At 48.6% G+C, this 12,937-nt stretch overlaps 1 protein-coding gene across 2 annotated transcripts in view; it reads left to right on the plus strand.

Annotated features, from left to right (window-relative positions):
• The window catches only part of SH3RF1 (SH3 domain containing ring finger 1), a 138,656-nt gene extending 126,702 nt beyond the window's left edge, over window positions 1-11,954 (plus strand). For both annotated transcript variants that reach the window (XM_021072854.1, XM_021072855.1), the window contains exons 11-12: window positions 5,999-6,300; window positions 10,311-11,954. In XM_021072854.1, coding sequence (XP_020928513.1) covers window positions 5,999-6,300; window positions 10,311-10,479 — 471 coding nt within the window. In that variant the 3' untranslated portion in view covers window positions 10,480-11,954. The remainder of the gene's footprint in view (window positions 1-5,998; window positions 6,301-10,310) is intronic.

The following is a 12,937-nucleotide window of genomic DNA, read 5'->3' on the forward strand; positions in this document are numbered from 1 at the left end:
TTGCTTTGCCAGGACATCCTGGGGGAGCTGGGCAGGGGCCTGCTGCCATCTGAGCATCTCGTCCTCCCACGCAGACGTTCCACAGCTGCCCACCGTTTATGCCACAAGGTCCACTCGCATGTGTCTCCTGAGAGCCTTGCTCGGCCTTGTGTCCTAAGTGAGCCTTTCAGTGAACAGGCTGTTCCAGGACCTCCCAGGTGGTCTGCGAGGTGCGCTGCTGTCATCTTGATGAAAAGAGGAAAGGCCACGCCCGTCTTTAGCTGGTTGAGGTGGCCTCGATCGCAGGTTGACCGGGATCTGTCAGAGATGATCTGTTGCACTGCAGCTGTCATTTCCTGCAGACGCTGGGGTGGCTCAGCCTGTGCCCAGCAGCCGGCTGGTCTCTGGTCCCAGTCTGCTCACCCATCCCCTCTCATCAAGGTCCTTCCTTTCCGTTCTCAAGATGACCTTCCCTCCCTCACACGTCCAAACCACCATCCACCCAAACGGCAGCTCTGCATCTTCTTGTTTCAAACGCGACTTTAGAACAGTTCACCCTCACCATTTTTGGTCCTTAGCGTTTTTTGCAGGTTTAAGCTCACTCTGGTCTTCTGCCTTCCTGCTTTGATGGCTTCTTTCTGGGGGTCCCTCTCCTGATCTTTGCAGGGTCCTCTCAGCCACTCCCTGGGACATCTCATCAGGGCCCTCAGGTGCCTCTGCATGTTTCTCCTCTGGAGCAGTTTGCCATGTGTGGTCAGAGCCTCATTCTGGAGAGCCCCCCATGCTGGGCATTTCTGCTTCACCAGCTGGACCTACCCCCCACCCCACCCCACAACCTGGGCTTTGCCTTTCGGTCTGTGAGAGTCAGTTATTACCACCTAGTCAAGGAGAAGGTGGCCTTCCCTGGTTTCAGTCGGGACTTCCAGCCAGTGTCTTGGTTTTGATAGTTCCCTTGCTAGTTCCTTCTTCCTGTCTTTGTGTGATGGGCACCAGCCGTGTACATCACCCCCACAGATGAGGGCTGGCCTCCCCCCTCTCTTCCTCTCTCTGACCAAGTGCTCTGGGTGGGCTCCTCCCTGGGGTGGGTCACTCTCTGTATACTAGGGGATGCTCCTTTTGAACCAGATGTTTTCTGGAAGTTCTCGCTCCTCAAGTCTCAAACCGTGTTCTTGCCCCCAACATGAAATCTAGCGAACTCAAGCTGTGTTGTGTGGTTTGATAAAGAGGCGTCTGAAACTCACATCATTTATTTCCAGACATTATCTCCATTACTTCTTGTTTGCAATTCAGGGCCTTTCTACCACGGTTTTTCTTCTTTCTCTAAGGTCCCCGATGTGTCTTGCAATTAGCAGTTTAACAACTTATTTGGATATTTTTCTAACTTCATATGCAGTTTAAAGGCTTCATTATTTAATCAGCTGATTTCCAGGCAAACGTATTTCTTGGTCCTTGTGAAGTACTTACATGTGTGTGTATACATATGTTTTTATTGTTTTCTTATTATAAAATATTGGAGTTCCCATCGTGGCTCAGTGAAAACAAATCTGACTAGTATCCATGAGGAAGCAGGTTTGATCCCCAGCCTCGCCAAATGGGTTAAGGATCTGGTGTTGCAGTGAGCTGTGGTATAGGTTGAAGACTTGGCTTGGATCTGGCATTGATGTGGCTGTGGTGTAGGCCAGTGGCTATAGCTCAAATTCATCCGCTAGCCTGGAAACCTCCATGTGCCGTGGGTGCAGTTCTAAAAGACCAAAAAAAAAAAAAAAAAATTAGGAGTTCCCGTCGTGGCGCAGTGGTTAACGAATCCGACTAGGAACCGTGAGGTTGCGGGTTTGGTCCCTGCCCTTGCTCAGTGGGTTAACGATCCGGCGTTGCCGTGAGCTGTGGTGTAGGTTGCAGACGCGGCTCGGATCCCGCGTTGCTGTTGCTCTGGCGTAGGCCGGTGGCTACAGCTCCAGTTCAACCCCTAGCCTGGGAACCTCCATATGCCGTGGGAGCGGCCCAAGAAATAGCAACAACAAAAAGACAAAAGACAAAAAAAAAAAAAAAAATTAATTATACATGTTTATTTAGAACTTAGAGAAAATCAAGATATCCAAGTAGAAAACCTAAACATGATAGAAAATTTCAAAGAAAACCTACTCTGTAGCAAAATACAACAAATATTATTTTGGTATATTAAACTTTTATCCAGAAAATAAAAATATTTTTTTATCTCCCTTGTGGCTCAGCGGGTTAAGGATCTAGTGTTGTTACTGTTGCAGTTCCAGTTGCTGCTGTGGCATGGGTTCGACCCCTGGCCTAGGAAGTTCCATATGCCACAAGTGTGGCTATATGTGTGTGTGTGTGTGTGTGTGTGTACACATATATATGCAAATATCTATATTTTTTTAGCACCAATGATGTAATTAATGTTTCATATATGCTCTAAACTCTGTTAAAAGATAAACTGAGGCATATAAAAATTTTAAGAATTTATTTGAACCACACTGTATGCAAACCAGATGACTCCACAGTGGGAGGGGTCAGGAGACACCACCACAGAGCTGGGGGGCAAGGTTTTTATAGGAAGACCCAGGAGCAAAGCCAGGCAGTTCTGTGATTGGCCACAGCCTCAGTGGCGCCTTATTTGGGGAAGGCCAGCATCTGTCTGTCCCAGGTATGGGCTTCTTAGCCCGGAGGCGTCTTCAGGGGGGCTAGTTTGCTTACTCAGCTGCCATCTTAGAGCCGCCTTGTCTGATGGCCTCTACTTCAAGCCTGATGGTTTCATACCCTTTGCTGTGGTAACCTCAGGCCAGGAAAGGAGAATAACGGAGCTCTGTCACCCCGTCTTCCTATCTCTCTCAGCCCCCTGCCGCTGCCCCTTCCTGGTCCTACAGGTGCTGGCCCAACCTTCCCCACGCGGTCCTTTGTTCCCAAGTCTCCAAGCCCACCGGCCGAAGGGCTGCTCCCCAGGCTGTCTGTGCTGTGCTGGAATCTTCCTGGGAGATGGCTTCCCTCCACGCTCACGCCCAACACCTCACCCCCGCCCCAGACCCTCACCACTCCCCCTGTGGCTTGGTCGCTCCCCAGGTGCTGGCGCCCTGCCCCTGCCCCTGTCCTTGGTTTCTTTTCTTTTTTTTTTTTTTTTCTTTTTTTTGCCTTTTCTAAGGCCGCTCCTGCGGTGGCATATGGAGGTTCCCAGGCTAGGGGTCAAATCGGAGCTGTAGCCGCCGACCTACGCCAGAGCCACAGCAACGCAGGATCCAAGCCGCGTCTGCAACCTACACCATAGCTCACAGCAACGCTGGATCCTTAACCCACTGAGCAAAGCCAGGGATCAAACCCACAACCTCACGGTTCCTAGTCGGATTCATTAACCACTGAGGCACGACGAGAACTCCTGTCCTTCGTTTCTTAAGCAGAGCTCCTGTTGAGGGTTTTCGGTTCAACCACATCTCTGCCAGGAGGGTGTACATGTCTTGGTGCAGGCTCACTGTTGCAGGGTTTATATCTGGTGCTCAGTGAGCACTTGTTAAGAGAACGCGTGATTATCAGTGGTCGATGGTGTGGATTGCGTTTCTGAGATGCCTCAGCCACGAGCAGTGACTCCGATCATTGGGATCGGAGGACGGAGACTCTTGAAGACTGTCTCTCACTCCGATCCCTGTGCACCTGAGGGCAAGGTGGGGTACAGATAATGGAGAGCTGTTCAAATGAAGCACATTTCTGCCTGGAAGGAGCTCTGACTTGGTGCTGCTGTGTGTTCTCAGCCTCTTGTTATAGACTTAATACAAAGTTATTAACTTAGGCTCAGACATTATACATGGAAATTACTCTTTCTGGTTATCTGGTGATCATTTCCTGATCCAGATAGTTCTCTTGGTTGATGAGATATGGTTTTAAATGATGAAGTCTTCTGAAGAGAAAATAATGACTGGAAAAACATTATTTCATCTCGGAACAATTTGTTGTAAAACCACAGAGAAGAGTCAATAAAGTTTCTATTAAAAAATAGGCCCTTTTTCATGCATGCTAACATTACAAAAACATTGCTTGTTGAAGTGTAGTCTTTATTTTGTTTCTGTTGCTGGATTTTGAGGAAACAAAGGTGTCCTTGAGGACAGGTGTCTGAGTTTGCAAAGCTGTATCTCTCAAGGGCTCAGTGTCCTGCTCTCATGGAAAAGCCAGGGGTGGTACTCACAGCCCAGCCCCTGGCCCTGGCAGCACCCCCTGCCCCAGGTGGATGCTCTATCCCCATCTCGCCCCCTGCACTGAGCCCATGGCCTGTTTCCGGGAGCTGGCTTGGCGCAGGTGGGAACACGTGCCCTAGGAGTCACTGCGTGTCCTGTGTGGGACCTTGTAGAGGAACCAAGTCATCCTTCTTCTTCCTCACTTTAGAGACTCTTCCTGAGCGGCATCCAGCTAACTCTGTCTTCCTGAGCACCCAGACTGAGGCACCCTGGTGCCACCCTACTCTAGGCACGGCTGCCCTGGGATATGTGGGCTGGGACACCAGGCCAGGTGTGTGGGGTCATTCACTGCCATCACATGGTAGCCCCATGGAAACCCAATGAGTGAAGCATAAGCCAGTAAGGGAGTGGAGACCAGACCTTGGCCAGGGATCCAGGAGATCCTTCACCAGGATGGATCGGGGGTGGGGATAATGGACCAGCTCTGCTCATCACAGCCTCAACCGAGACGAACGGGAAGGGTTCAGCACAGCCCCGGCCCACCCCTGCCCTTCTACCCCTGCCTGGTGGGTCAACAGGTACCCAGGGCAGTGTTAGAGAAACAGAGGGCACAGCCCCACCCCATCCCTGCCCTGGGGGTCAGCAGGTGTCCAGGGCAGCGTGAGGGAAAGGGGCCCATGGTACAGACCCCTGAGGTGCTTGTTCATCTGATAAATGGTTACTTTTGTTCCTTCCTCTTCCTGCCAGTCTGTCTCGAATGTAAATGTGCTGTTACGGATTCCCCAAGAGATTTTTACTGAGTCTGAACTAACTCAATATTCAGTACAGATTCCTCAGTGTTTTATCTCCTTGCAGCCCCTCATAATTCTGCTTCCCCATTAGTGGACCTTAATCATCCCAACTTACCCGGAGCGTGTTCTAAAGAATGATTTCCCTGAAGTGTTTTATTTTCAAGCCACGTTTTGCATTCAGAGGACTTTAGGATATAGTTGGCATTTTAGTGAAGCAGTGTAAAATGGTGATTGTCACCTGTGCTTGGGCATCAGAACATCAGTGCCTGGGATCTAGGCATCGTGGAGGTAGAGAGACACCTAGATCTGGTCTTGCTGGCAGAGCAGAGACCGGAAGCATCAGAAGAGACCAAGACCCACACGGTGGCCTCTGTGGAGTGAGGTTGCTGGGGAAAATTCTTATTTGTACACTTGCTTGCAAAAAGAGGCATAAATTGGTTTTTTTTTTTTAGTTATACTGAAGCTTTTTCCCCCCAAATTTGTGGAGTTGCTTTTGGCTTTTTAATCAAGGAAGTACTTGCACCATTGAAATGGTTTGACTTCTGTTATTATTGGCTTGTTGAATTTCATCAAGGTGGTGACAGAGTGGTTTAACCCTTATCCCTGATCAGGTTATCGCCGGTGATAAAAGACAAGCCAGGTCTGAGGCTGTGGAGTAAGACGCAGGCAGGTTTACCTTGTTTAATTCAGCACACAAGAGTTAGAGCTAGGGTGGGCAGAATTTTGGAAAGTAACTCCATAACCCGAAATTTCTGTTTTGTCCTGAAGTATTACTTTGCCTTCACTGAGCCTGAGAAGTGAATTGGTGAGATTTTTGTGTTAGATCTTTTTTGCTGCTCATTCCACCTCCATGGAAGATAGTGATGAACAGTGGAATGTCCAGAACCAGGGAAAACAAAAGGCCGGAGCAGGGAGAAGGAGGGTGGGGGCTGTGCACACCAACCCTCAGAGCCGACACCCCCAGACATCCTTGGAAAAGATTTGAAAAGACCAAATCAAAGCTTGAAACCGTCCTGACAGAACCATGTCTCCAACTAATGCGCTTTTCTTTTCTAGAAAGAGAAAAAGGGGCTGTTAAAGTTGCTGTCGGGAGCCTCCACCAAACGCAAGCCTCGGGGGTCCCCCCCAGCCTCACCCACGTTGGATGTGGAGCTGGGGGCCGAGCTGCCCCCGGGGGCCCCAGCCACCCCCTGCGCCTGCCCCGGGCCCTGTGATGCAGACAGCCCGGCCCCCGAGCCTGGCCCACAGCGCAGGACCTGCTCCCTGGACTCGGCCGCCCCAGTGGCTCCCCCGCCCCGGCAGCCTTGCTCCTCCCTGGGCCCGGGAGCCAGTGAGGCCCGGCCTGTGGTCTGCGAGAGGTGAGTCAGTGTCGGGGTTGGGGAACCAGGAGTGCCATCCTGCGTGGGCTGCATGGCTGCACCATCTCAGGAGTCCCACATCTCCTTCACTGGATTCTCGCTGGAGCCAGCTCTGGCTCTGTCCCCTTTGTGGGATGTCACTGAAGCCCCGGCCACCTCCTCCTTGCTCTTAATCCATCACCAGCAATCCGCCCCTGTGTCATCTTTTGCCTCTTTGATCAAAGGTTTACACCAATAACTCTACTTGTAAAGCCCCTGGAGAATCCTGCCCACACAGAATCCCCTTTGACTCCTCCTGAGCCAAAGGACTAAGGCTGGGTCCTCCCAGCGACTGCCATCCTGACCCAGTGACTCGGTTCCGTTACATGTCCTGAGCCTTGTTGGGACGGAGTCTGGACGGCGTGTCCTGTTTGATGCAGCTTCAAGGGCTCTAGGAGTGTGTTAATCCACTTAATAAGACGAAAACCTGCTAAGATTATAGGAATTAAAAACAAAGGACTGTTCATTGCCTAGGAAGACACCATGACATACACCAAAAATAGTGAACTATTTTCCATAATACGTGAATATATAAACATATATTTTAAAGGGTGCCATCTGTTCCTGTAAGCCTTATAGCCCCTGTACTTGCAGTTCATAAGTAAAGAAAATTTCTGATTTGTGGAAGTCTTACCTTTGGGGCAGCATTTTCCATGTTACTGACTTGAGATCTTATTATAAAGTGTTATACTTTTAAATGACTTAGATTCACCTTAACTCTGATTTTCAGACAGACATTTGTACCCATGAAAATCTGAGGCCTTCATTCATACAATTTGGAGGGCAAACTTTTTTACCAAAACATAACCTGGAAAAGAATGAATCAAGCCATCTGTGTGCCTTAAGTACACAGTACATGATTTACTATGCATTTTTACAGTGAAGTGAAATCATTTTCTCTAGTTCTGACCATTATAAAACCAGTTTTGAAAAGAAACATTACCCTAAAAGTGTTTCTGCCACACAAATAAAACCACTCTGTCCTGGAGTTTCCACTGTGGCTCAGCAGTTATGAACCCAACTAGTATCTGTGAGGATGTGGGTTTGATCCCCGCCCTCACTCAGTGGGTTAAGGATCCACCATGAGCTGTGGTGTAGGTCACAGATGTGGCTTGGATCCTGCATTACTGTGGCTGTGGTGTAGGCCTGCAGGTATAGGTCCGATTCGACCCCTAGCCTGGGAACTTCCATATGCCACAGGTGTGACTCTAGAAAGAAAAAAGTTAAATTAAAATTTAAAAATCACTTTGTCTCCCCCCTCATGTAGTCCGCTCTAAGTCAGGCTTTCACATTTTGCCTCCAGTTCGCACAATAGTTTATTCCGAGAGTTGCAGCACTTTTTCCTGCCGCGTTTCTCTGCTTTCCAGAGATGATGGCACATCTGTTCATGGAACCAGTCCAGCAACTTATGTTCTTTTGGTCACAAAGGCGTCCGCCTGCCCCCAGGCCCTGATGTGCGGTGGTTTCCCCTCAGTGCCCTGAGCCTCCCCCTCTTCTCTGTCGTTTGCGGTGTTGGTGTAACTATTCTGACTGATGGATCACTTTGCCAGATGCCCCCGCCCCGCCCCCCGCCCTGCCAGGGACTGGCTGTGATGCTGTCCCCCTCCCAGCACATGCACCTTCTCAAATGCCAGGCGTCCCCAGGTTCTGTGGCTTCTGCATCCAGCCCCTTCCTCTTACCAGAGGGCCTATTGCCAAGAGCATTGAAAGAGGGAACGTGGTGTAGACAGGCGACAGGGTTCAGGGAGCAGCAGGGTTTAATGACAGGACAGCTGGGCACTGGGGTCCTCTGGCAGCCGTTTCTTAGAACCATTTCCATTTTTACAAGTGGGAAAGGGGCCTTTGGAGAGAATTTCTGCCCTGCGTTTATGTTTTTATTATCCATCTGTTCAATGGAATATTGAATATAATAGGCAGACTGACCGGCTTTTCATACAATGCTGGCAATAGTATGTATCAAGCTTGGATCCTTAAGTCTGCCTGTCTGTAAAAACAACAGGACAAATGTGTGGGAAAATGTCATATTGTCCTGTTAGCCACTGGGAAGGAAATCTTTTGGTTACGCAAAAGCACCCAAGGATATCATTTAGGGATTACCTGTTTTAATATTTCAAAAATGTCGACATAATGAAAAGTACTTCGTGCTAAAAATGAAGGGAACATTAACTTTCACACCAGTATCATTCAGGAAGCCTTTCAGAACCTTTGTCCCTGACTCACAGCGAAACATCACAGCTCCTGTGCTCGCCCAGTGCAGAAGCCTAGGGTTTTCTGGTACAATTTTTTCCTGGTAGAATTTCACAGATGTGATTTTCAGTGTCTAGCATCGATACAGTATGAGGTAGGATTCATCTCCCAGTTGGAATGAGAACAAGTGGAAAAATCTCCTTTCCAACCATGACCTGTGCCATAAATCAAAAGGGAGAGAATGTGACGAGGGCCAGTCAGGGCTGTGACGATGTTCTCGGGACATAAAGACAGAAGAGTCACACAATGAGGCAGGAGGAGCCTGGGGTGTGGTGACAGGTCTTGGTGGCAGCTGAGACAATTCTCCCAGGAACAAAGGCATCCTTCTGTGTTTATTAGAGAGACGGAGGAAGACAAGCAAGAAGTGATGGTCCATCCCGGAGGCAGAGTGTAATTGACGACAGCAGAAGTAATAGGACAAATATTTTAGGCTGTTTTTTGGAGGGATTGAGAAAATATCATTAGAAATTTATGAAGAGAAAGTAGAAATTAAATATTTTGGAAGGGGTAGCAAATAAAAGAAAGTCCATGGGACAGTTTTATTCCTGCCTTAAAAAAAAATGCAGATCAAGGGCTTAAGGAGAGGTGGCAGGTCATCTCGGTGTCTAAGTTTAAGTTTCGGAAGGATGCTGTTAAGTACATATCTATAAGCCCAACTCCTAAACTGGGAAAAGAATGAATGATCTTTGATTGGGGATTAAGCCAGAACACTTGGAAACAGACACATTAGATAGAGATAGATTTATAGAAAGGCAGTCGGGCTTAAACGGTGTGATTAATTTGGGTCTGTGACAGTGAACCCCCTGGGTGAAGCGATGAGCATAATTTACTCAGACTTCAAGCAGGCTACATATCAAGCCAGTACAGCTTTGCCAGTGAAATGTTTAATTGGATATTAGATTCCTGGTGCGACTGGCAGAAGGCGGTAAATGGTTACCCACCCAGACCAGAGTGATGGGCAGACGGCCTCCCAGAGCCACAGGGGTTCAATTTCGGCCAAACCAGGAGAGATTAGAAACACAAATGTATGGACTGCAGAAAATGTGAGAGAGATCAGAAAAATTGGACATGGAAAATTTGTGCTAATAAAAGCTTACAGGTACACATCTGACCTAAAGCCAGAGTACTTCAGCCCGGAGCAGGAAGATGGGCTTTGGGTGTCATACTCATTAACAGAAGGCTGGTCTGCCGCCGCCCAGGACCCTGGCACCCTGGGCACGCTCTGCTCGTGATGTGGACGCAGGGGCCGGGCAGGGTCCACTCAGCCTGGAGGCAGTCGTTGGAGGACTGGACCCCCTCAGTGCCCCTCCCAACCCCGATCAGATAAACTCTCCTTCCTCTGGGAGAAGGAAGGAGACAGGCAGTCCCTGTCCTGGGAAGTGGAGCCAGGCCTGCTGTCCATCTGGCTGAGGTCAGCCACGGGGAGGGCACAGGAGGGGCTCTGCCTGTCAGGACCCCTCATACCCAGGCTGGGTCTTCAGTGGTGGCCATTATGCGCAGCCAGACTCCACATGTACCACGTGTCTACTCAATGGTAGGGTGGCCTTTTAAATTGTTTTACCAACAGTGTAGCAATCACGTGCTCTGTCCTGTTCTGTTGGCCTCTTAAGTGTGTGCTCTGTCTTTGCCTGACCTCTGAGAGGCTATGACTAAGCCCCCTCTCTCTCCCTCTCTACCTCCATCCCTCCTCCCTCCATCCCTCCCCCTCCCTCTCCCCCCAACAGGCATCGTGTGGTCGTTTCCTACCCTCCCCAGAGTGAGGCAGAACTTGAGCTCAAGGAAGGGGATATCGTGTTTGTGCACAAGAAGCGGGGGGACGGCTGGTTCAAGGGCACGCTGCAGCGGAACGGGAAGACGGGGCTCTTCCCCGGGAGCTTCGTGGAGAACATCTGAGGAGGCGCCAGAGGCAGGGACGTCCCTCAGCCCCGCACTTGGCTGGGAGAGGAGCGCCCGCCTCATCCTGAGTCACTCCACAGAGGAACCCCCTTCTGAAATATCAGCTGAAGTGGACGGTTGTTTACACGGCATCACTAATTTATTTGCTTTCTTAAACTTGAATTTTTCTTGTACTAGATCAACTCTTTGGGTTGTGATTTAAAGAAATTATTAATTTATGAAATGGTAGCCTAGGAGAGGCCGTGAGGTCACCCGCCAGGAGGGAGGTCCTTCCTGATGCTGGACGCGGGGCATCTCGCTGGTGGGGTCGGGATTCACCCCAAGACCTCATCCCTCAACCCCGAGGGCTTCTGGCTGCCGAGGACGAGGGAGCATAAAGCACAGCCCTGAACACACCGTGTTCAGAAGTAGATTTAGTTTAAAACAGAAGCCGCTCAACTCACAGCTTGGAAGTGGGTGGATGGAGGTTGTCCCCAGCATGAGACGGCTCTGAGGGTCACCCTGGGTGACCGCGTGCTGGGCGCCACCCGCGTGTGTGGTCATGCGGTGGGGGCAGAGGCTGGGGGGACCCCGAGAGGTGTCCACGTGGCTCTTCCCACATCCCACCAACCTTGCTAGACCCACAGAGGCCCCAAAGTGGCGGGAACAGGCAGCCCCTCCTCTGCCTGGGCGCTGTCCAGGCCACCTCCTCCATCCCTTCCCTCAGTGCCCCGCAGCCTGGGTCAGGGCGCCCTCCCCATGGTGACCGAGATCACTGCCACAGTTTTCTCATGAAAAAGCAGAAACAAAAACTCCTTTTCATTTCTTCTAAGAATTACAACTGGGAAATAGAAATGGGACCTGAAGAGCTTTCTTGCAGGAGCGAGCGGTTTCATGGTCTTAAAAAGATGTTATGTGGTTGAAATGAAATCATTCCTAAATTAACCTTTTTTTTTATATATATAAAACACTGTACATTATGTTTCTGTGTATTGAATTTTTAAAAGATACTTTACTGGGATATTCATGTAATATATAAAGTTTTGGTGAAATGAACTTTAGTTAGAGAAAAAGCTGACATCGGCTTTCATCTGCGTAAGTTGACACCAATGTGTCATGATATTCTTTATTTTGGGAAATTAGTGTATTTTATAAAAATTTTAAAGAGTAAAAAGACTACTACAGGATAAGATCATTTTTTACCTGTCTTTTCTCCATATTTTAAGCTATGTGATTGAAGTACCTCTGTCAATAGTTTCCTGGTATGAAGTTGGTTAAAATTTCATCTGTTAATAGATCACCTAGATAATATAATGTATGGGTTTTCTCCTGGATTTTTTTTTTTTTTTGAACACAGTAGATGGAAATTTTGTAACAAGGGCTTGTTACACCACGATAAGGTAATGATAAAATTACAACTTATCATTCCTCATCATGTTAATAATTTGAAGACTGGAGAAAAGTTTCAAGATTAAAATTTGATGTTCAAACTTTATGCGTCCATTGTGTCAATTCTTAATTTTTTCCTTTCATTTTCTTTCTTTCTTTTTTTTTTTAACATGGATACATTTGACTTGATTTCTACTCTGTAAAAATTCTTCACCTGTACCTCACCCAGGCAGTGTCAACAGTGGTCACTTTGGTGGTTAAACCTTTTACCTCTGCAGGCCACAAACCTCATTTGTTAATAAGATTTCCCCACCAAGTTTAAAGTCTTATTAGAAGCATTTGTGGGGTCTCACCAGGGCCTGAGTGACACACCTGCTCCCCCTTCAAGGTGACTAAACCATCCGGTGACTCAGGACTTTTTTCCTTAGCTACAGAAGGAGAACCAGACCTAACCCAGCTGGGCAGTGGCTGCTGGTCCCAGCAAGGCTGGGAACGTACCTTTGGACACACTGTGATTTTAACCTCCTATGAAAGGCCCAGAAATCCTAAGTTTAAAAAGATGGTGTGTACCAGGTTATAAAAATTTCTTTTCCTAGTTTAATGTTTAGCTACTGTCCACTTACTTGTCAGAATTAAAAATCAGGACTTCTCGGAGTTCCTGCCATGGTACAACAGCATCAGTGGCATCTCTGCAGCACCAAGACACAGGTTGCATTCCTGGCCCGGCACGGTGGGTTAAAGGATCCAGCATTGCCACACCTGCAGGTCACAATTGCAGCTCAGATCTGATTCCTGGCCCGGGAATGCCATATGCTGTGAGGTGGCCAAAAAAAAAAAAAGGGCATTCTAGGTTGTAACATAGCTTTGCCAACAGCTACCTTTGTAACCACATGTACAAGTCACTGATGACTTAGTTTCATCCTGTTCCTGCCCCATCTCCTCACTGGGCAAAGGTGAGGATGGGGAGATCATGTCTCTGTTTTGAAAACTGTGTTTTAACACAAACATTATTTTCACCTCTGATTTCAAGCAGTTGGCCTCTCTTAGGGTGTAGGCATGCAGTGCCCTTGCAGGGTCAGTTTGGATT

The sequence above is a fragment of the Sus scrofa genome, chromosome 14 (genome assembly GCF_000003025.6).
Source record: "Sus scrofa isolate TJ Tabasco breed Duroc chromosome 14, Sscrofa11.1, whole genome shotgun sequence".
Taxonomy (NCBI): Eukaryota; Metazoa; Chordata; class Mammalia; order Artiodactyla; family Suidae; genus Sus; species Sus scrofa.